This window comes from Equus caballus, chromosome 5 (genome assembly GCF_041296265.1).
Source record: "Equus caballus isolate H_3958 breed thoroughbred chromosome 5, TB-T2T, whole genome shotgun sequence".
Lineage (NCBI taxonomy): Eukaryota > Metazoa > Chordata > Mammalia > Perissodactyla > Equidae > Equus > Equus caballus.
The window spans coordinates 24,773,457-24,796,528 of record NC_091688.1 but is presented as its reverse complement, the minus strand read 5'-3'; the positions used below and the strand labels follow the sequence as shown (position 1 = coordinate 24,796,528).

The 23,072-nt window shown below is 45.5% G+C and overlaps 1 protein-coding gene across 4 annotated transcripts in view; it reads right to left on the bottom strand.

Moving 5' to 3' along the window:
• Positions 1-23,072, bottom strand: part of KCNH1 (potassium voltage-gated channel subfamily H member 1) — a 372,158-nt gene that overhangs the window by 88,367 nt on the left and 260,719 nt on the right. For all 4 annotated transcript variants that reach the window (XM_014739610.3, XM_070266741.1, XM_023640768.2 and 1 more), the window contains exon 9: positions 19,890-20,142. In XM_014739610.3, the coding sequence (XP_014595096.2) occupies positions 19,890-20,142 (253 nt within the window). The remainder of the gene's footprint in view (positions 1-19,889; positions 20,143-23,072) is intronic.

Genomic DNA, 23,072 nt, shown 5'->3' with positions numbered 1-23,072 from the left:
CATGTTCCTCATCCTTACCAAATGCCCTCCTGGGAGTATAAAAATGTGGGCCCGAGATAAATGGCATCTCCAAGATCCTCTATGCCTAGCATTTCACAAAAGTACATTTAATAAGTCTATAGAGTACTAAGCCCACATAGCCATATTCTGGATCAAACTTTTATCAATCTCCTCTAAATATCTGCTTTTCACACCTAGGGATATTATTCCAACCTTTCCCAGAGACCAACATTTCAACATATGTCTACGCAGAGCCTAATTCATTCCTGGCACAGCCTCTGGTTATAAATAGCTTGCAACGTTGTTTATCTTGCCTCTAAATTTTCAACACAGATAAACACAAATTTGGATCCCCAGGGAGCTGGAGAGAAGTACGCAGGGGAAGGAAACAATGCTACAAGGTTGAGAAGTAACCCTGACAACCCTGAAGAGAGTTGTCAGCTCATGCATCCAGATCAGACACACTCCACAGCTGGGACCCAGGTACTCGTGACTCAGAAGGATCAACAGGGCAGCTGTTCTCCTGATGCAGGCTAAAGAGGCAATTAGACCTTCAAGCACCTGGACAGAACCTGACTTTTTCTCCAACACCAAAACAATGTCCACTCTAAGTATATAATGTACCTCAGGGGTACAGCATTCTCTAAGCACCCCCACAATGTGAGCTGAAAAACAGGTGTACTAGACACATTACTTCACAGTTCTCTGTGTGTGAAATAATTTATGAACATGGTTTTACCGACTCAATATGAGTAGGGTACATGCTTGGGGTAGCTTTTAGGTAAATATGCCTTTATAACTGTGCTATTTAAATTCCATTATCAGGTGTTTTTCAATTGTCTGTAATATGAGTGGGCTAATTTAGGGCTGGGGCCCACGGATGGGAATGTTTCTTTCTGTGGGATGTTACCTGGCTTCCATGAAGATAGGCTCATTAAACGTGTGCTCCCTAATTCTGAGTTCTAACCAACAAGGCTGGCCAATTCGTTCACACAAATTAAGCTCCATAACCCCCTACACTGCACTGCACTGCCTCTCATATTTATGTAATCTTATTCTCCTAAAGAAGCTCTTCTTCTCACATGCAATATGGTAGACAAAAACTGGACTCCATCTGTAAGCTGCAACTTTTATCAAGAGAGGAAGCCTAATTCCCTTCCCCTTGAATCTGGACTCACCTTAATCCCTGCTTTGACCAAGAGAATGTGGCAGAAGTGATGTTCTGGGATTTTGAGGCAAGGTCATAAGAAGCCTCGCAGCTTCTCCCTGGGTCTCTTAGAATACTTACTCTTAAGATACTCCCTCTCGGAATCCAGCCACCATGTTTTGAGAAGAACTCACTACACAAGAGCTCACATATAAGTGCTCTGATGGACAGCCCAGCTGAGCTCTCAGCTGACAGCCAGCTGCCACCAGTCCTGTAAATGAGCCATCTGGCCATCCAGCCCAGTCGAGCCTTCAGATGATGGACTGCAACCACATGTGGGAAGCCCAAGTGAGAACTAACCAGCTGAGCTAAACAGCCCACAGAATGGTGAGAAACAATAATAAATTTTGTAAGCCACTAAATGTAGGGGTGGTTTGTTATGCAGAAATTGATAACCAGAACACACAGATTCATGGAACTCTAGGCTGAAAGACCCACGAGAGATTACTCAATGGGTTACCTAACATTCCAGCAGAACATCTCTCATCATCCCAGCTCTGAGCTGGCACCCCACTTCCCTCCCTGAAAGAATGAGACAAGAAAGAACTGGGAGTTGTTCTGCAAGGGGCAGATTGTCCTGGGTGAGTTTTTTGAATATCCGTGAGAAAACGGAAAATTGACAAATCTTGCAGTCTCCCATTGGGATGAAATGTGGTATAACTAAGGCAGAACTTTCAGAGTAGAAGACCATTGGTAAACTTGTCTGATTCTTATTAAGATTATGCCATTTAAACAAAACCCAATATATGAGCATTCTACTTCTCCAACAAATTTGGGAGTAGTTTTTCTAATTACGAAAGAACCCAGAAAGTAAAATAATAGCTCCTTATACATATTTAACATATGAATTTATCTGTAAAAGTTCAGTTTATAAACAACTCTTCAGGGGCATAAGACAAAGGGCAACCATACTGTGGTTGAAACACACCATAAAATAAATAAATGTATCTTTAGAAATGACAATGTTTCCATTCTAAAAAGTTTTCCAGTCAAAGGTTTTGACAGAAACAATAAATGAAGAGTAGTTCCTACTACAAAAAGGATTTCATGGTAAGATAATCATGATTAATCTGTAGGGTCTAGGAAGTCTTGATGTTGTCATAACTCAGATCTGATTTTCAACCCAAATGGAAAATCATACAGTCTTTCTTCCTGTCAAGGCAGCATTTTTGATATAAATGATCTGTTTGTGAGATTGAAGAATGTGGTGTCGGAGGACCTGTCAGATTCAAAACAAACCCAAGACTCTTCTGGCAAATGAGAAATGTATTTACGACACACGTAAGTTGGGGAAACTGTCAGAAGGAAGGAGACAGAGCATTTGGCAGACCGCCTGTAAGTTATACACATCTCTGGGAATCATGGCTTCCCAGGTCAGGGTTACGAATCAGAGGCCAGGACCAGCCCCACATCCACATTCATCTCTTGTTCCCTAGTGTGAAACGATCACTCACCAAAGAACAAAAGCTACCCCAATGCACTCGGCAATCAAACTACTTGAGGCAATCAGCTTATTGATTTATTTATGACACTGAGGCGCTGGGTGCAGAATGTTAAAACCTAACGTTCCGAGTTTCTAAAATACATTCTGAGTGGATGTTCCTTAGCTGGGAAGAAAAAAGGGGAAGTAAGGAAAGGCAGTCTAATTAAACCTCCAAGCAAACATCCCTGTAATAATTAATCCTCCTGCCCTCCCACCCCCCAATTATATGCAGCTGTCTTGACTGCACCTCCACTTTTGCAGTGGACATAAACAACCGTGGGGTACAAACGTGGGACGACTGAAGAACATTCACAAAACATAAGTGGGAGGTGGGACACGGGGTGGAGGGAGGTGGCACAGGGAGAGGGAGGGGAGATCTCTGCAGGGAGCACAGCATGGGAGAAAACCAGGACGCTGTAGACAATTTGGTTTAACGAAGGGCAGAGGCTGGAACAGCCACTCGAGGATGCTGAAGGGGGTGGAAGTTGGGAGTCGGGGGTTTGGGAAGGTTAAGAGGGGAGATCAGGGCAAATTCGAGAGGTGCTGGAACTGGAGCCCTGGGAAGATCAAACAGCCTACCAGAATGTTAGGGTTTTAGGGAAGCAATTGTGCTCTGAACCTGACAACGGAGTTTGGAACCCTCCAGAAAAGGCCCTGTTTATTCAAAGACAAGCTCTGAGCGAGCTTGGCAGGCCAGAGGGGTTAGAGCAAAAATGAAATTTCCAACTGCTTCTCTTCACTATTCTCTATTCCGTGCTCTTATAAGGACCACTTGCAGTGGTATTTTGTACTAAGAAAAACATAATTCTGCAGTTAAAGTCACTGTCTATTGCTAAAATCATCAATCATTTCTATCCCAAACCAATCAGAAAGGACTCATTCAGTCACTCATGCAGCTTTTGGCAGGCACTGTTCTAGGGGCTGAGGCACAGCAGTGGAATGACAGACATGATGCAGTGAGAGGTAGAGATCCGGGAGATTACAGCATATTAGGGACTACAATGGGGAGAGTGCAGGAGGGGATCCAGCTCAAGCTCAAGGGGTAAGGGAAGGTTTTCAGGAAGATGTGATGTCTGAACCGAGACCTGAAGGATGAGTTCCAGTTAACCAACATAAAGACATAGCACAGAAATGATTACAGGGTGAGGGAACAGCATGTGCAAAGGCCCTGAGGCACAGGCTATGGCTCTTTAGCAGGACTGAAAGCCATTCAGAAGCCTCTGGATGATGCCATGTTTTGATCATCTGTTCCTTCACTCACCCATAGAGATGAGTGTTGCCAGTATATTCTGTATTCCGTGGAGGAAAGTGCCTGGTCTCCTCACTCGGCTGCAAACTCACCTAAGCACCTTCCATACTTTGTATACTGAATGTGCAACATCAACTTACTGAGTCGCTATATAAATACCTGCATTCACTATGCTATTCAGGGCTCCTCTGGGGGTGATGAGAGATATACCAGGACCTCAACCCACCCTACTGCCTTTATTCCTCCTCTCTGGGGTATCAGGAAGTTCTTTGCTGTGAAACCATTTCAGGACTAGAGGGGCTTTGTCACCTACTAATCAAGATGGTGAAACGTGACTGCAGAGATGCAGTGTAGCTGAGAGAGACTCTGAGGAGAGCCACTCTCCTGGTGCTAGGAATAATTCTGCTTATGAGACATAGAAAAGGGGCTGGATTAATCTTCCCAGGCAAGCCCTGAGCAGACTGTGAGCACACCCACTGAACTCCGTCGTTCAGGAGGACAATGAAAAGGACACAGACAATTCTCAGACCTCCTGGATTCATCGTACGTGTCAGGCATGTTAAACCCAGGTCCTCTCCCTGGTCCTTAGAAACATGTCTGAGACAGAAAGAGAATTTGCCAAATCTCCTCCTCCTGGGGGCTTGGTACCGCCCCCAGCACGTTTTCCAAATGCTTTATTATCCACTCTCTCAACATGAGCTTCAGGGCCAAACAAGCTGGCTTCAAGCTCAGGTCCACCCTGGAACTGGCCGCTGCCAGCCCCTCCCCTCACTCTCTGCCCTCCAGTCACCCTGGGGTTCTTACAGTCCCTCCAAGTCCAGCTCCCCCTCACCTTAGGGCCGTCCCGGCACTGCCTCAGACGTTCCACTCTTCTCCTTGGCCTGGATAGCTCCTGCTCATCCTTCAAAATATCCCCATGCTGCCTCCTTGACTCCTTGACCAGGGCAGCTCCCCACCGTGTGTGCCCTCTTGACTCCGGAAACACTCCTTACATCTCTTGCTGCTGCATTCCCAGCACAGTCTTGGGCACACAGCAGGCACTCAATGGTTGTCGAATGCACAAATAAACCAAGGGCTCCTGGCATCTTGCTAAGCCTCTCCCAGTCCTGATTCACTCAGCTATAAAATGGGGATAACCATACCCAGTTCACAGGGCTGTTATAAGTTTACATGAAATCATGTGAACAAAGCACTTAGCCCCGTGCTGGGAACACAGTAGGTGCTCAATAAACAGTGGCTGCGATAAAAGAAGAATCCTCTTAACTGCCCTGTGAAGCAAATGTCCACAGCGATCATCAGCCCCATTTTAAAGAGAGGAAAGTGTGCTCTGGAGAGGTTAAGTGATGGTCTGTGACCCCACAGGCTTTCCCGCCACTGCCCTTTGGCCTCCATACTGGGAGAGGCTACCAACGCTCCGAGTGGGCTGCCCTCTGAATCCCCTCCCTTGAGAAGCCCTCCTCTTCAGTCAACATTCAGGGAGATCTACCTTGGGTGGGTACCTTGGTAAGTGATGGGAAAAGGATAAATCAGAGACAGCTTTGACCATAAGGAGCTAGGGCCTAGGAGTCCAGGTAGCCCCCAAACCAGCTCTCACCTTTTATGGTCGCGGAACCCATGACTTTTAGCTGGGCACAAAGATGACCAGAATAAAGCAGTGAGGCGTGGACATTCGTCCCACTGCTGGCTAAGGGGAGGGGTGCAGGAGGGATGTGTGCAACTTCTGGGGTCATGCTCTGCCCTTTCCCTCTCCCACATTCCTCCTGGCTGGAAGAAGGATGTGAGCTATCCTGAACCATGAGGCAGAGATGACACCCTAGTTAGGATGAAGCAATAGGCTAGAAGAAAGCTGGGTGCCCAACATCATGAAGTTGCCGTACCAGCCCTCTTAGACCTGGATGGCTACGTGAGAGAAAAACAAGATTCTGTCTTGTCTAAGCTTCTACTATTCTGGGTTTTTGTTGGAGCAGCTGAACCTGCATCCTAGGCAATTCAGGAGTCCGTGGTCCAGCGGGGCAGTACAGGGTGCTGGGCTCCATGGGGCAGGCGTACACACACATGCTTTCTGCACCTGCTCCGGGAAAGAGCAGCAGCCTTCATGCGTCTGAAGGACTGAGCATCATGGAGGCGTTGGCAGCACATTCAGAGCAAAACCTCCATGAACCTGAGCTAAATACCTTGGTGATATCCACTCAGTTCCCAGCTCAGCCCTGATTGTGGGAGGAGCCAGGATTCACTAAGGACTCACCATGCATCAGGCCAAGTACTGGTCAGGGACCTTGCTCTGGGCACCCATATGTGTTTTACCCCAAAGGTGCTGAGGTCCAGGCTTTCAAGCTTATTTTGGAATATCTAATAACTCTCTTACTGCATTTATGGCTACTTCCCTTGGATTGTCTGAGATCATAGGGGAGAGTAGGTGAACAAAGTTTCAACACCATGTAAATTTTGCCTTCTCTTTTCCATAATGAAGCTACAAAGCCCCTCTTCTTGTTCTTACTGAAAAAATAAATGCTGCTGGCTATGCATCCGTGACCTCTGCTTCATATGCTACAGTTTAGAGAAGTGGGAATGTATGTCAAAGACAGGCAGACATAGTGGAAATATCATCAATTTGCCTTTCTGTCCAAGTCGTGAAAATATAGGAATAAAGCCTTAGCTTTAAGTGCCAGGTCTTATCTGATTGCGTTGTGGTGTCGGCTGCTGAGCCAACATGTTTTATTGGATTTCTTTTGCCAACAAAAAAAGGGAGGACTGGAGATGCTGAGGAGGCCTTGGTTCCAGGGACAGGTGTATATTTCACCACACATTTCATAAGGTATCTCCTTCTAGAAAGGTTTGCTCTCGTTTAGGTTTTATAAGAGGGCTCAGAGATGATCAACAAATATTTTCTTTTGAGGTCCGTATAAAAGAGAGCCATTGTTATGCTCTTCTGCAAACCATCTCTGTATTAGAGATGGGGCACTGGTGTGGGTCAGCCACATATCTGATCAATGAACCCCACACAAGAACCTGTAATGTCACATGCCAGGTTTAACGTGAACTGAATTTGACTCTCTCTCTCAGGCAGCTATTAGACTGAGAGTTCTCAAAGGTGAGGTTATGTCTCATCATCTCTTTGCACACAATTCAATCCCGTTCAACAATGTGGCCTCACCTAGTACAGATCAGGCAGTGTTCCAGCAATTAAGGGGGATATAACAAAAGGATATGACATCGACTCTACATTCATGTGGCTTACAACGTAAGGAGACAAAACTTAGACGTGCGTAACAATGAAGTATAAAACAAACAAAAATGTAATACCAAGATACGTGGGAGGTTAGGCTAGGCAGGACTATGGAGATTTCACAGAGAAAATGGAAATGGAACTAGCCTTCTGTGGAGAGGCAAGAGAATTTAGATACATGAAAGAGATGGATAATTTTTCCAAACAGCAGAGGGAAAAAGCTGGGTGGTTGGGAATGAAGATAGCGGGTTTGAGACATGTTCTCCTTTCTTTTACAGCTCAATTTCTTGGTAGTGTTATTGACATTGTCTCTACCTTCTTACTATTAAGGAGGAATGATCTATCCCTGTTCCGGATGTTTCCTTCCATGTGTAGGCAGCCCCAGTTGCATCACACTCTTGGCCTCTCTCTTCCCTTCATCTGACTGATGAGTTTGGAAGGAGAACTGCCACGTGTGTGGGCCAGCCCCTTGCCCTCTCCTCGGGATCCGTCTGCCCGCAGGAAGCATGTTCCCTCTGTCGCTCCAAGCCATGAGATCTTCAGAGCAGACCCTCAGGGGGGTGGCTTGTGCTGGTCAGCACCTCCAGGGTAGGTCTAATTCTGGGGCTCAGTACTGAGAAGCTTTCTTGGACAAAGATATAAAGCACATTCTCCAATATTAGCTTTTCAGAGAAATAAAAGGTGATATGTTGACTTGTACCTATCATCTCTCTTGGTTTGGAACTCTGGGGAGATCTGTGCAATTTATTAAGTACCACTGACCCCAACATCCACCTCTTTTCATTTCTCAACCTACCCTAATTTGCCTCTGCCCCCCACACTCCACTAACACTACTCTCACTCTAGTCAATAACAACTCTTTTCCTGATAAATGTAAAAGATATTTTTTAGTCTTCAATTTATTATGGCTCTTTGATTCTAATACATAGTTAAGTTGCTTAGCATTTTTTTCCTCTGGAGTCAGAATGTGTCTAACAGTCAATGCTATGTCACCATTTCATTGGCAGCATTGTTTCTCAGTGGGCCATAAAATATTGGCGTGTCTTACAGTCCATAGCATCTTCTAGTCAGTGGAAGATGGTTCTGTGACATTTGAAAATGCCCATTCACCCTCTCCTTGTCTCGTGATATCCCACTCTTCTGGACTCTCCCCCTCTTCTGGCAGTCCATCTCAGGCTCCCATACATGTTCCATATAAACTAGTATTCCTCGGGGTTCTGCTCTGGAATGCATTGCTTTGTATCCTCCCCTCTCTCTTTGGGTTTTCTCAGCCTCTCCTCTGGCTTCAATTGCCGCCTGGATCATGATGAGCCCCAGGTTTATGCCTTGAGCTTAGATCTCTCTTCTGAGTCTAGAATCTCCCCCTAGACACTTAACTCAAACCCACAGATCCAAAAATGATCCTCCTCCCACGTAAAGCTGCCCATCCTCCAGTGTCCCCATCACAGTGAAAGTTATCTGAGTCATTCCAGACTCCTCCCTCTTGCTTGTCTCCGTAGCCAATAAATGACCAAGCTCTGATAATTTCATCAAATATCTCTTGGATCTATCCTTCTCCATTTCTACTGCTGTGAAGTCAGTTCAGGCCACTCTCATCTCTCAGCATCTTCCTTGCTGGTCTCCCTGCCTGCTGTCCATTCTCTTCACAGCAGCCAGGGTGATCTTTCTAAACACAAATGTGACTCTGTCACTCTTCTGCTTTAAAGTCTTTGCACATGCTATCCCTCTGTCTGAAACACTCTCTTTAATCCCCTATACCAACCCCCACCACCACTGCTGCATCAGGGGTAATTCAGTCTATCATCCAAGTCTCAGCTCAGATACCACCTCTGTCAGGAAGGCTTCCTTGATTTCTTCTGGCTGGACTGGATTAGATGCCTGTTTTATAAGCTCTCACAGTACCCTGTTCTTACTCCTATTGCAACTCCTAGTATTATATTATAAAACTGCCTATTTATTTGTCTGTCTCCCTGATGAGACTGTCAGCTCTATGCCAGGTGTATCTGCTTGGTTCACTATTGTAGCTCCAATTCCTAGCACTATACCTGGCATGTTCATGGGATGAACAAATCAATACATCAATGAAAAGATGGGTGTGAGTAGAACAATTTAAGGTGGGCCAAGGTATGAAAGACTTAGAAAGCCTTAGGACGGATGCCTTCAAGTAGAGAACTGGTTCCCAGTCCAAGTGCAAGAACCTGGGTATCCTCAGGTAGCTACAACGTCAACCCGACTCAAGGAATTTGCTGACCTGCTCAGAAACACTCTTGTAATTCACTTGATCCAGCTTAACGCTAAACTGCAAGTTTACAGACAAATTTAAAAAAAGAAATAAAGATGATGAATGGAAATTACCCTGGGATACAAAGGCTCTCCTTAAAGGAATCAAAATCTCATCCAAATATGGATCACCAGCCTTCCTTGTGGAGCCCATAGAGAGCGGGAACGAACAATGGAGGCATCTCTGTCCGAATGGGGACCCACTCATAAATGTTTAAATTAGAGCAACAGCTTGGAAACATCATGACAATTCTCCTTCTCTTCTTCACAACTGCAACAGATAAAATTAAATTAGCTGAATGTTTCTCTCCTAAGTAAACAGATCACAAATCTCCAGCTGAAAGCAGGTGATAATTTTCCAAGCTCGCTACAGATAATAATGGAAAATTGACTTGATTTTTTTCCCCTCCTGTTTATAAAAGAATATATGTGCCTTGTAGAAAATAATTGAAATATAGTGAAAAATAGAAAATATTAGCTCTTAAGGCCACCATCCAGAAAACTTCGGTTAACGTTTTGGTACATTTTCTGTCTTTCTCCTACTCGTATATGCATTTTTATGTAGTTGAGTACTGCATATATAGTTATACATTCTGCTTTTTTCCCCACTTAACATGATATTTGAAATATTTTGCATGCCAACAAAACTTCTTCTAACATCGTCATTAACAACCGCCTTGATTTACCATAATTTTTGCTGTAACCAATCCCCTCTATCTGGCACTACAGTTAAGAGAATTTCCTTTAAAAAGATCTATTAACTGATCGTAAGTATCAGTGTCTTCAGGGACCGCAAGCCAATTTTTTAAACTGCTTAAGCAAAAACTGAATTAGGAAAGACGACCTGGTTCCCACTCCCACCTCCTCTCAATCAGGTAATGCATGTATTACCTGATACAAATGTTTTTGCATTTCTGAAGTTCTGGATTATTCATACTATAGTTCCCCACTGGGAATGTGGATTTAATATAATTGCTTTGGTTGATGGAACAGCTGTTTGCATATTAATGCTATTTGCATATTATTTCCAACCATTAATTTGCAATTAATGGTTGGAATATTTAAAGAGAGACTTAAACGTAGCTTCCTCTCCTTGTGCTGAGCATGAACAAGTGACATTGCTACACGGCACACAGCACTAATAGTCACCCAGCAGCTTCACCAAGCCCCCAGGGCAAGGGGGAGCAACACATCACAGAAGATGGCAATGCAGAAGTGCCCTCCAGGTCACAGGAATTTGGGGAAGCATTTCTGTGAACGATTTAGCTTCTCCATCTCAAAAATAATGAGGGTTTACATGAAGCTGTTGCTGTTTTTAAAATCCTTGTTAGACAGCCACTCTGTCTTCACTGTCTAGCCATCCTCTTTTTCAAGAACTGTTTGACGGAGGGGTTGTGTAGTACCTACTAAAATAAACGTCATTTTTTTTTTTTTTATTGGATCAGTAAATAACAAACGAAATGCTGTCAAGACTTCTTTTTGGAAAAAAAATTGTTATTCTTTCAAATTGTATCCTGATAACCAAACGGACCTGTGAGGGGCCGGCCCCGTGGCTGAGCAGTTAAGTTCGTGCACTCAGCTTCAGTGGCCCAGGGTTTCACCCGTTCGCATCCTGGGCGTGGATCTAGCACCACTCATCAAGCCATGGTGAGGCGGCGTCACACATGCCACAGCTAGAAGGACCCACAACTAAAAATACACAACTATGTACCCGGGGTCTTTGGAGAGAAGAAGGAAAAACAAAATCTTAAAAATAAAAGAAAGAAAAATGACATGTGAAACTGGGAATGATGCTTTCTCAAGATCGACTTGAAAATTTTAAAAATATTTTTCCTGATTTTGAAAGTAGCATACGCTCTTTTAAAGAAGACTTGAAAGACTGACAAATATAAAAAAAAGAAAAGAAAAATCTCCTACAGCCTCACAAACCAAAGTCATCCACCGTGACATGTTGTGGGCCTTTATCTACGAATGTTTCTCCCCACACAGGCGAGATCACGTTACATTTAAAAATTATATTTTACTTACTTTACTTATCATAAGAGTTTCTAACATTTAAAATTCCTTGTGAGCATTTGGAATGGCTACTCTCCCATTTCTTTTAAAATGCTCTAAAATACTTGGTCACTTAGACGAACATTCATATGTCCTCTCCGATTTTTTTTCCTATTTCCTATTCCTTCTTGAATCCTAAATCTCTATCTTGAACCCTCGCTTCTTGTCCCAATTCCAGATCCCTTCTCTGAGTCACTGTTGAACATGCCACTTGGTTACTCCACTGGTCTTCAAATGCAACAAGTCAAAACCGAGTTCCTTGCCTTTGTGTCTCACCGTCCCTCCCGCCTCAGCCTTGTTCCGTTGCCAGTGCCTCCATCTCCCCACTCATCTGGACACCACAATCATCTCTCTCACCTCCCTCTATCTGTTCCTCACATCCTATTATTTACAACCTTTCAGACTCTCCTTCCAGAACATCTCATCCACCCGTCCCTCCCGTCTAAGGTTGCCAGATTTAGCAAGTAAAAATACAGGATGCCCAGTAAAATCTGAATTTCAAAATAAGTGGATAATTTTTTAGCATACATATGACCCATTCAATATTTGGGAAATAAGCTAAAAATTACTCATTGTTTATAGGAAATTCAAATTTAGCTGGATGCTTGTATTTTATTTGGGAACCCTACTTCTGTCTCAGTTTCTACTTCGCACATCTTAACACCTCTCATCTCTACTAGAAGCCATAGTCACCTAATGGCCTCACTGTCTCCATGTCTAGTTCATTCATCTTCACAAACCACAGCTCTAACGGTGTCATACTTTACTCACCACCTTCGGTGGTTCCCCACTGCCTAGTTCCTCATGCTGACATTTAGAAACAGCCACAGACTAGCCCTGACCGGCCTCTCCAGCCCCATGGCCCTCTGCTGCCCCTTAGGGCTCTCAGCTCCAGCTAAAGTGCTAGTCTTGTGGTTGCAAAACACACCCCACACTCTCCTTCCTTAGGCCTCAGCTCGCACCATTCTTTCCATCCAGAAGGCCCTACCTCATGTGTCCAAATCCTGATGCCATCTTCACAGAGCTCCCCCCAAGCTAGGCCTTCCTCTCCTTGCTTATATATCACTAGATGTTTATCCTACCATTTGGGCAGGTCAAAAAGAGTTGAGGGGCCAGCCTGGTGGGCGGCATAGTGGTTAAGTTCATAGGATCTGCTTCTGTGGCCTGGGGTTCATGGGTTTGGATCCTGGGCACAGACCTAGACACCGCTCATCAAGCCATACTGTAGTAGCATCCCACATACAAAATGGAGGAGGAGTGGGACAGATGTTAGTTCAGTGACAATCTTCCTCAAGCAAAAAGAGGAAGATTGGCAACAAATGTTAGCTCAGGGCCATTCTTCCTCACCAAAAAAAAAAAAAAAAGTTGAAAATTGGCAATTCCATATGGTTTAGGTTAATGTGATAAAAGGTCCCCTACCTGGTGCTTCCTTGCCTTCCTACTTTCCACAGGTCATCATCTCACCCCATTCCACAAAAAAACATCAAGTAGCGATAACCTAAAGCAATATTTCTCAAGGTATAGTCCTCTAACCACGGGCAACGGAATCATCCAAGGGAAAGGAGGGCTTGTGAACAATGCAGATTCCAAGACTCCATCCGAGAGCTGCAGAATCAGAATCTATGGTGGAGGGGCCTGGGAATCTGCCTTGTGAACAAGCTTTCCAGCTGTGCCTTATGCTCACTAAAGTTGAGAACCACTGGCCCACATGAAAGTCTACTCACACTGGTCCCTGAATACACCTACACGTATGTCTACCTCTCATGACTCTCAAGGCTCAGGCTGCTCTTCCCACTTCAAGACCCAGCCCATCAAACACTCCTCCTGTTCCTCCCAAGCCCAGTCAACTCCTACCCCCTCCGTGAACATCTTCCCATTCACTCCAGGAAGTCTCTAGAAAGAAATACCTGTGTTACTTATTGTCACTAATCACGCATTTGTCTCCCCAAAGGGGATAGAATATTCATCCGAGACAAAGATTTTTTCTGCACCCCCCCCAAGGAGACTAACATTATGTTATGCTGTGATAGTTACTAAATAAATAGATGCTACATTAATATCCAAACAAGGTCAATGGACCCAAAGAAACTATCTCAGCATAGATGAGAGTGGCTTCCAAACTAGGAACTGTGAGGCGGGTGCTCATTTAAAAAGAAAAAGACTCTATCGGTGAACAAGCATTTGCAACTTTACATGTACATTTAAGAGGAATGCACAGGTAAATCCTAGGTCAATAGTAACAGGACTGCATGTAGGAAGTTAACTCAGACTTTCTGATGAGCCAGAGCCTGCCCATCAACCCTCCCCATGGGGCTGCCCCTCTTCCTTGAACAGGCTCTGGCCTGTCCACGAGTAGAGAAAAGTTTCCTCTAGTTGAGAGCCACGCCTAGAACTATTCCAAAAAGACACTGTGAACCCAACAGAATAAAGCCATCATCTTTCATCGTCCTATCCTCCTCTACCTCTGGCTCTACTGCCTGTCCAGTCACTGCTGGAAACTATCCCCTCTCCTCACCTCCCTCATTCTGGAGGTTCTCCCTCCCCTGACATCTCTGGACTCCGGCTCTTCTTCTTCATTTCCCTCCTACCACCTTATGTATGCCCTCATTATTTCTCACCTGAATCTCCTAGCTAGGCTCCAAGCTGCCATCTTTGTGGAAGATGCTACTCTAATGTTTAAAACAACCTCTGGGCCCCTCAACTCCACAAGATAAAGTCCAGACCCTTATTCGGGACCATGGGGCCCTTCATAGCCCTGCCTGCCTTTCAATTCAATTCAATTCAATTCAGAAAATAGACCCTGGTGCCTTTCACACGCTGGGCCAAGCCAGAGATAGGAAACCAAAGGGTCTCAGCTCATAGGGGAGACAGATGAGTAAACATGCAATTGATGTAGCATGATGGGCTTAGTAGACCCATGGGAGGCCTTAGAGACTTAACCAGTTAGTAGTCACTCCTGCAGGAGTTAGTGCAGAACCAAAGCTATAGTTAGATCTCCAGCTCCAGCTCCAGGGCTCTTTCCAACACTTGATGTAGTCTGGCCAAAAAGACTTCTGTCTTGCCCAATAGAATGAAAACAAAACAAAAAGAAAAGATACAAGATGATACATGATTAAATAATATATTTAAGTATTAAAATGTAAAACCCATGAAAGTTATTACAGAGACACTAATCACAGTGAAACAAGATCCTGTAAGTACTGCATTTCTAAGATGGAAACACAGGGAGAAGGATTGCTGTCAAGCACAGCCCTGATGGAAGCCCATGACTCATCTGCCGTGCTCAGGTAACACAGAACTGAGATAACGACTTACCTGCAGAGGTTAATAGTACCACTTGGGCAGGGGCAAAATGGGTACCTGTGCCTTTTTATTCTGCTATGAAAAATTAGAAGAAAACTACTTTTTTTTTAGGAAGTTTAGCCCTGAGCTAACATCTGCCACCAAGCTTCCTCTTTTTTTGCTGAGGAAGACTGGCCCTGAGCTAACATCCGTGCCCATCTTCCTCTACTTTATATATGGGATGCCTACCACAGTGTGGCTTGCCAAGCAGTGCGTAGGTCCACACCCGAGATCCGAACTGGTGAACCCCCCGGGCCGCCAAAGCGGAACTTGTGAACTTAACCACTGCACCACTGGCTGGCCCCAGAAGAAAACTACTTTTAAAAATGTAATGAATAAAATGTACATGCTAAAGGCTTGCATCTATTTCAAAGGGCCAAGAAACTAAATTTGAGAAGACATTAAGTGACTTCTAAGAGAATTCCAAAAGGAGACTGGGAGGGAGTCATCTGAAAAATAACGCAAAAACATCAGAGGAAAAAGAGATCAGAAGAGATTATCTAGTATATTCTCTGTCCTCAGGAGATAGCAAAGCTTTCAATCCAAGAGAGATACCGTCTACATTTGTGGGACCATGTTTTTAAACTGTGCGCTGTGAGCAGGTCAAGAAAGCAATTTAGTGGGTCATGACGGTCAATTTCCTTTTAAATGAAAGAGAACAAAATCTAATAGAAAACATCAAGTTGCATTTGATGTAGCAAAAGTACTGAGTTTGATGTATAACTGTGTGCACACGTGTTGATTAGTTCACGATGTAATATACATTTCAGACAGTGAGTTGCAGTCAAGAAAGTTTGAAAAACACTCTTCTAGAAAACTTTTATTAGAAAGGGTTCTCTATTTTTTGAGGAAGATTAGCCCTGAGCTAATATCTGCCGCCAATCCTCCTCTTTTTGCTGAGCAAGACTGGCCCTGAGTGAACATCCGTGCCCATCTTCCTCTACTTTATACGTGGGATGCCTGCCACAGCATGGCTTGCCAAGCAGTGCCCTGTCCGCACCTGGGATCTGAACCGGTGAACCACGGGCCGCCCAAGCGGAACATGCGCACTTAACCACTGAGCCACCGAGCCGGCTCCAGGGTTCTCTTTTTAATACATACTAAACACATTCCGTTATGAGTGCTGACACTTTTTCTCAATCTTGTAGTTTATGCTAAAATTAAACAGAGAATGGGAGAGAAATATTAGAACTAGAAGGAGGAAACAAATTAGCAGAATGTAAACGAGTGAACTGATGACAAGAGACTACAGATCAAACAAAGGAGACAGATGAGCTCTGAGCTTTTTTCTAAAGCCTCCTGCTTGTTGGTAACTGAAGATCCCCTAGCTAGTCTCCTTCCGCGTTGGAACACTAGTTACACAGTACTTGCTCAAAAATTACTTGTCCAATGACACTCTAGGAGCACCTGTATCATCTCTATGGTAACACTTATCAAGCAACGTGATTGTGGCCTTTTTAATAAGGTCAGTCTCAAACATATAGATACAGAGATTACATTGGTGGTTACCAGAGGGGAGGTGGGGAAGGAGGAGGTGGAAAGGGATGATGGGGATGTGTGTACGGTGACGGATGGTAACTAGCCTTTGGGTGGTGAACATGATATAGTCTACACAGAAATCAAAATATAACGATGTATACCTGAAATTTATATAAAGTTATAGACCAATGTTACCTCAGTGAAAATAAATAAACAAACTATAAGTATAAAAAATAATGTTAGTCTCCTTCACTTGTAGAAGCTCCCTGAAGGCTGGGCTAATGTTTGGTCCACTGCTGTATCCCCACCTCCGTGACAGTGCCTGTCAGATAGTAGGTGTTCAATAGATTTTGGGTGGATTGACTTGCAAGGCATCAGAGAGCAATAAAGATCTAGTTCTAATAACCATTTAATGCTTGAACTCCCTTTGCAAGAACAAACTGATGTCAGTTAATTGAGCAAAAGATATTGCAATCAGAGAAAACCAACAACAACAAAACTCTGAATTTAAGTTTTCAGGGAACAGATAGCTTGGAATCTCTTATGTGTCTTGCCCCAGGGGTCAGGCTGGCTCAAAGGACTTATCTCATCCTCTTGAAATGTCACAAGCTCTTTAGGACATCAAGCTTGGACCTGCCTTTTGGACCCAATCTGTCTTCTGGGGACACACAGAAGATGCTCCTTCTAGTCTGGACAGCTGGAGGGCAAGAAGCACCTGGAAGCTGAAGCTGCTGAGCTGTTTCAGAGGCCCTGTCCACACTGCTAACTGGAGTGGGCAGGATGCCCAGGAGGGCCTGAGCAGAGGGCTGGATTGGAGAAGCAGTCCACTGACCAAGCGAGTCAACAAGGAATCAAGCCCTGGTTGCTTGTCCGCAAGAAGCCCAGGCTGAGAGGAGATGAGACCTGCTGGGAAGTGGTCACCTGCCTTTTTCACCCTTCTGCAGCTCTGTCACTCCTCCAGGCCAGGTGTCCAAACCCAACTCCTAAGAGGACAGCTGATTAGGGTGAGTCGACAAGGATGCCTTGAGCATGAGTGTGGTGCTGCTCACCAGGCTGGATTCCTTGGAAAGGCGTATGGTGGGTTATCAGCGGAAGGACGGGTGAGGGACGCCCTACCCCAAAGGATCAATTCAAATTCAAATTCAAAGGAGAGCCCACTAGTCACTAGTTACTCTTCTTCTCAGCCAGGCAAACACCCTGATTGCTATTACCAACTAAAAGTCCTCTTGATCAAGGACACTGATGAGTATCAACAGCAGAGATAAATGTTTGATCCCTACAGTTGTGCTAAAGTAACCACTTTACCCTTCGTGTATTCTGTTCCTTCTGCAGTCAAATCTCATGTCTCTGTGCGTGAGGAGGGCAAGGAATAGAACAACCCTGTCTGCGAAGTTCAGTGGATACCAAGAAGCCAGAACACTTCTTTTAGCAAACAGTCTCAGCCTCCAACCCCGACCCAAGGTTTAGCCCAGTCTCCGTCTGACCATCTGCCAGCACACACTGAAGGAATGTACATCTGCCTTGGGTTCACTTGAGCAGAATGTAATCAAGAGGGCAGGTTGGCTGGGGCCATTGGCGCAAGAGGAGGGATGGGTATCATGCACTCCAAGGTCAAGCGGGAACGAAGTCTGGGCTTTTTTGTTTTTAATACTATAGACATCTAGATACTTAGTTTGAATCTCAATTCTAACTTCAGTGTAACTTAATCTCTCCTGGCCTCAGTTTCCTAAGAAATCATATGTAAAAGATAAAACGCAATGTCTAGCAGTGCCTGGCAACTTAATGGGCCAGCAAACAACACATATTATCGTTAGGATTGTAGTATTGCAAAATGGATCACAGCAGAGGTTTTGGAGTCAGAAGGACTCCAGGATGCTGGCTCCATGGACCTCAGCAGCTGTGACGCCTTGGGAAAGTTCTCTAACCTCTCTGAGCTTGCATTGTCTTATCTACAAAAGCGAGACAATCCAATCACTTCATAGGGTGACTGTAAGTATTAAATGAGAATCTGTATGTTAAACGCCTTACATAAATGTAAGATCTCCATAAATGTTGGGCACTATTCTGATGGCTTGCTCCCTCAGAGGTAGACTTGCCCCCAGTAAAGGACTGACCTGTAGCTACCTCAAGCAATCAGATGAATCTCTCAAAGGTTACTGATGCTTAACATGCCAAATACCGTATGTTCCCCCATGCTCCTGCTCCTCCTCTCATGTTCCCTATTATAGTGTATGGCACACCAGCTTCCCTGTTATCCAAATAAGAAACCCTGCAGTTGGGGCTGGCCCCGTGGCCGAGTGGTTAAGTTCGCGCGCTCCGCTGCAGGCGGCCCAGTGTTTCGTTGGTTCGAATCCTGGGCGCGGACATGGCACTGCTCATCAGACCACGCTGAGGCGGCGTCCCACGTGCCACAACTAGAAGAACCCACAATGAAGAATACACAACTATGTACTGGGGGGCTTTGGGGAGAAAAAGGAAAAAATAAAATCTTTAAAAAAAAAAAAAAAAAAGAAACCCTGCAGTCATCATTGACTCTTCTCTCTCCCCCTACAGCAGATCAGTCATTGGGTTCTTTTGATTCTACTACTTCCTTTTTTTTTTGGTGAAGAAGATTGGTCCTGAGCTAACATCTGTGCCAGTCTTCGTCTGTTTTGTATGCGGGATGCATGGCTTGATGAGCAGTGTGTAGGTCTGTACCTGGGATCTGAACCCGTGAACCCCAGGCTCCAGAAGTGGAGCACGTGAACTTAACCACTATGCCACCAGCCCAGCCCCTGATTCTACTTAAATATGTCAAATCCATTTGCTTCTCTCCATCTGCCCACCACAAGTATTATTTCAAGGTATCGTCAACTAGATAACCTGTCTCTAACCTCACCTCCCTGCTCCAGCCTTCCTCCTTCAGTCCACTTTCCAAGCTGCAACTACAGTCATCTTCCTAAAGTACAAATCTGATCATGCCTCTCTCCTGCTTTAAACCCTTCATTGGCTCCCAAAATAAAATCCAAGTCCCTTAACAGGGCTTCCAGAACCTGCCATGATCTGCGCAGTGCTAAGCTCCCTCCGCAGCCTCATCCCTCAGCATGTCTCTTCTTGTTCTGTGCGCCCCAGCCACACCAAAGTACTTGCAGTTCTCCAAATGAATCATGCTCTCTCTTTCTCTCTCTCTCTGTAAGGATTTCACACATGCTCGGTCCCTTCCCTTCTCATGCTAACTCATTCTCAATCTTCAGGTTTCAGCTTAGGTGTCATTTCTTCCAGGAAGCCTTCTCCCACACTTGAAGGCTTAGATGCCTTTCTAAGTCAGATGCCCCTTTCACTGTAATAGCTGCTTATTTGTTTATCTACCCCACTAGATTGGGAACCCTTTAAGGACAAAGCCCAATTTTGTCATTGAAACACCCCAAGTGCCTCAAACAATGACTGATACAAAACAGGCATTCAAATATTTGTTTGATGGACAGAAGGGTGGATGCCCTGTGGAGCAGTTTCTGGTGTAGAGCTGCCCAGTAGCTAAGCCAACCCCGGGGCACCAGAATGTATTCCGTCCAGCAAAGGCAACACTTACCCAGGATGGCCACCACCTCGTCATCCTGGATCACCTCCAGGGAGCCGGAGACCACAAAGCAGAGGCTGTCCACACTCTCCCCTGCATGGTAGATGAGGTCCCCCGGGGCGCAGTGCACCGTCTGGAACTCCATGGCTAGCGCGCGCAGGCAGCCGTCGCTGGCCAGTCGGAAAGCTGGGTGCTCCTTGAACACCTTGCGGTTCAGGTGCACGCAGATGTCGGCTCTCATGTCCTTGGGGCAGATCTGCAGGACCTGGCCGGGCACAGGAAGAAACAGTGTCAGGGCCCTCCCTTTGGCCTCCAGCCCATAGCCCCTCGGCACCCCCAACACCCCACTAGGCTGGATTGTACTCTTCAAGGCGGTGGTGGACAAGACAGCCACAGTCAGGGTCGGCCCAGTGGTGCAGTGGTTAAATTCTCAGCTTCCGCTTCGGCGGCCCAGGGTTTGTCGATTCGGATCCTGGGTACAGACATGGCACCGCTTGGCAAGCCATGCTGTGGCACGCATCCCACGTATAAAGTTGAGGAAGATGGGCATGAATGTTAGCTCAGGGCCAGTCTTTCTCAGCAAAAAAAGGAGGATTGGTAGCAGACATTAGCTCAGGGCTAATCTTCCTCAAAAAAAAAAAAAAAAAAAAGACAGCCACAGTCCTTGTCCTCATGGGGCTTACTTTCTTGTGGGAGAGACAGGTAGTGACCACAAAAATCTGTGTAAATGCTTAGGACAGGGGCCCAACAATCTAGGGGCTGGGAGTATGTGGGACTCTTCAGATAGGTGGTCAAGGAAGGCCTCTCGCAGGAGGTGACAATTAAACTGACAGCTGCATAATGGGCCAGAGGGCGCCATGTAAAAGAAGGACATTCCAGCAGAACAGCCAAAGTTGTGAGGCAACCTGAGCAATAGCCAACGGGAATGAGGAGAAAGGGTTAAGAGACGAGGTTTCGGGAGAACGCCAAGCAGGAAAGCGGGTAGAGACTTTTAGGTTAGGAGAAGACTTGCATTTTATTCTGAGTGTGTTGGGGACACATTGAAGGATTTCAAGCAGGGGAGTGACAAGACCTGACCTGTATTCTAAAAGGATCATCGCAGCTACAGAGCAGGGTTCGAGCGCCCTGATCATACGATGCGGGAGGGGAACCAAGGAACCAAATTAGGTCACTCCTGCAGGTGCCCAGGTGAGAGGGGACTCAGACTGGGATGCTGGTAGCTGAGCAGGTGAGAAGGGACCAAATTCAGGATATATTTTGAAGATAGAGCTGCCATGATCTGCTGATGGACTGAATATGGGTGTGATTTAAAGAGAGATATAAAGTAATACCTACTGATCACATATTATGCACCAGGCATCGCTAAGTACTTTAGAGTCATTCATTCATTGATTTCATATTTACCTATCGAGCACTTTATTAGATGCCAGGAATCATTCTAGGCTCTGAAGATGCAGCAGTGAACAAAATGGACAAAAATCTCCACCTCGTGTAACCTACCATCTAGCGGGAGGAGACAAATAATAAGCAAAACGGGTAAAATTTAGCAATAAGTGCTAAGGAGAATAATGAAAAAGGAAAGAAGGAGAGGGAAAGTCAAGGAGAACTGTGAGTTTTACATTTTCAACGTTACACGCATTAGCTAATTTAAGCCTCACCTAAACCCTAGGACATAAGCGCAATTATTGTACCATTTTACAGACGAGAAAACTGAGGCACAGGGAAGAGAAATAACTTGCCCAAAGTTGCACAGCCAGGAAATGGCAGAGCTGGGTTCCCAAACTAGGCAGTGTGACTCCAGAGCCTAGTTGACATACGAACCACTGCCTAGATTATGCGGCCGCCCAGAACAAATGGGCTTGTAATTTGACTCCCAGCATCTAGGAACTCAGGGCAAAATCAGAACCATAAGAGGCCATGCGGGTCTCATCTTCCAAAGAAATAAAAATTCCTTAGCCTTTTCTAGGGGGAGAAGTATTTCTCTGGTCTAAATTTTAGCAAGAAACCATTGCATGACCCCTTAAGTGGCAAGCACTGAGTAACACAACAGGACACCTTCAAGTGGACTTTTCCAGAGAAATCAGGAGTGCTCCTAACATAACCCTTTCTCCCATGGTAGCCTGTGAACAAAGCTGGAGGCATAAAATCAAACGTATCCCTGAAGACATTTCCTTGAGGTGCTGGCGACGTCCCCACTCCTGCTTCTCTGCCTTCGCACAGGCCATTTGCTTCTGTGCCTGGAGCTCACCCTGGAATTCGGAAGTCCTTCAGCCTGGCTCAGAGCTCACCTTGCCCATGCCAGCTTTGCTCCTATCCCACCCTCTCAGGTGCCCCCTGTGCTCTGCATTGAGGTGTGGCCGTGGAAAGAGGAGGTCGAACAGTTGAAATTCCAGCTCCATCCCCTCCAAGTGACTTAACTGCTCTACACTTCAGTTTGTCCTGTAAAATGCACACTGCTAACCCTGGTTTGTAAGGATTAAGTGAAATTACATCTGCCAGTACATTTCCCCTGGGACAGTGCCTGGCCCCAGTAAAGGACTCGGTGAACCCTGGTCCCCTCCCTCTGTGTCTCTGAATTTTTGCTCTGAGGTTGCAGGATGCCAAGGAACTGAGCATGTTTTCTAGAAGTGGGGATGGAGGACTGACCAATGCAGAGGAAAACTGAGACTGCCAATGCTTAGGCAGAGTGCTTGCTAAGTACTTCCCTCCCTAAGGCTCACTGGAAACAAGACTCCTGTAGAAACACAGATTTAATTTGGGTCCTCTTCTCCCCAAGCAGAAAACCAAGGAGAGGGGAACCCTTGCAAGTCATGTCAAAACTGTGCCCAGCGGTTTGAAACCAAGATTTAGTCTCCAGGTGAGTTTATCTTTAAATACCTGGCTTCCCCTGGACTGGGCTTTGCTGGCAGAGAGGCTGCTAGTGAACGAGGCCTTGGCCTGGAGACAATGTTTTATTCATGGGCACTGATCCCAGAGACACTGGAAAGCACACGTGAGGAGGAGAGGGAACCTGGAGTGGAGAAATTACAGACTTTCATGGCCATCAGGCATCTCAGATCATTCTTCTGTTGGTTCCACACTGGGCAGGGTAGGGGGTCCTGAACTCCTCTCTATGAGGGAGGGTGTCAGTTCAAGACCCTGTAGCCTTCCTGGGCCACCTTCCCTTCTGCTTGGTTTGAGGAGAGACCATCCTTG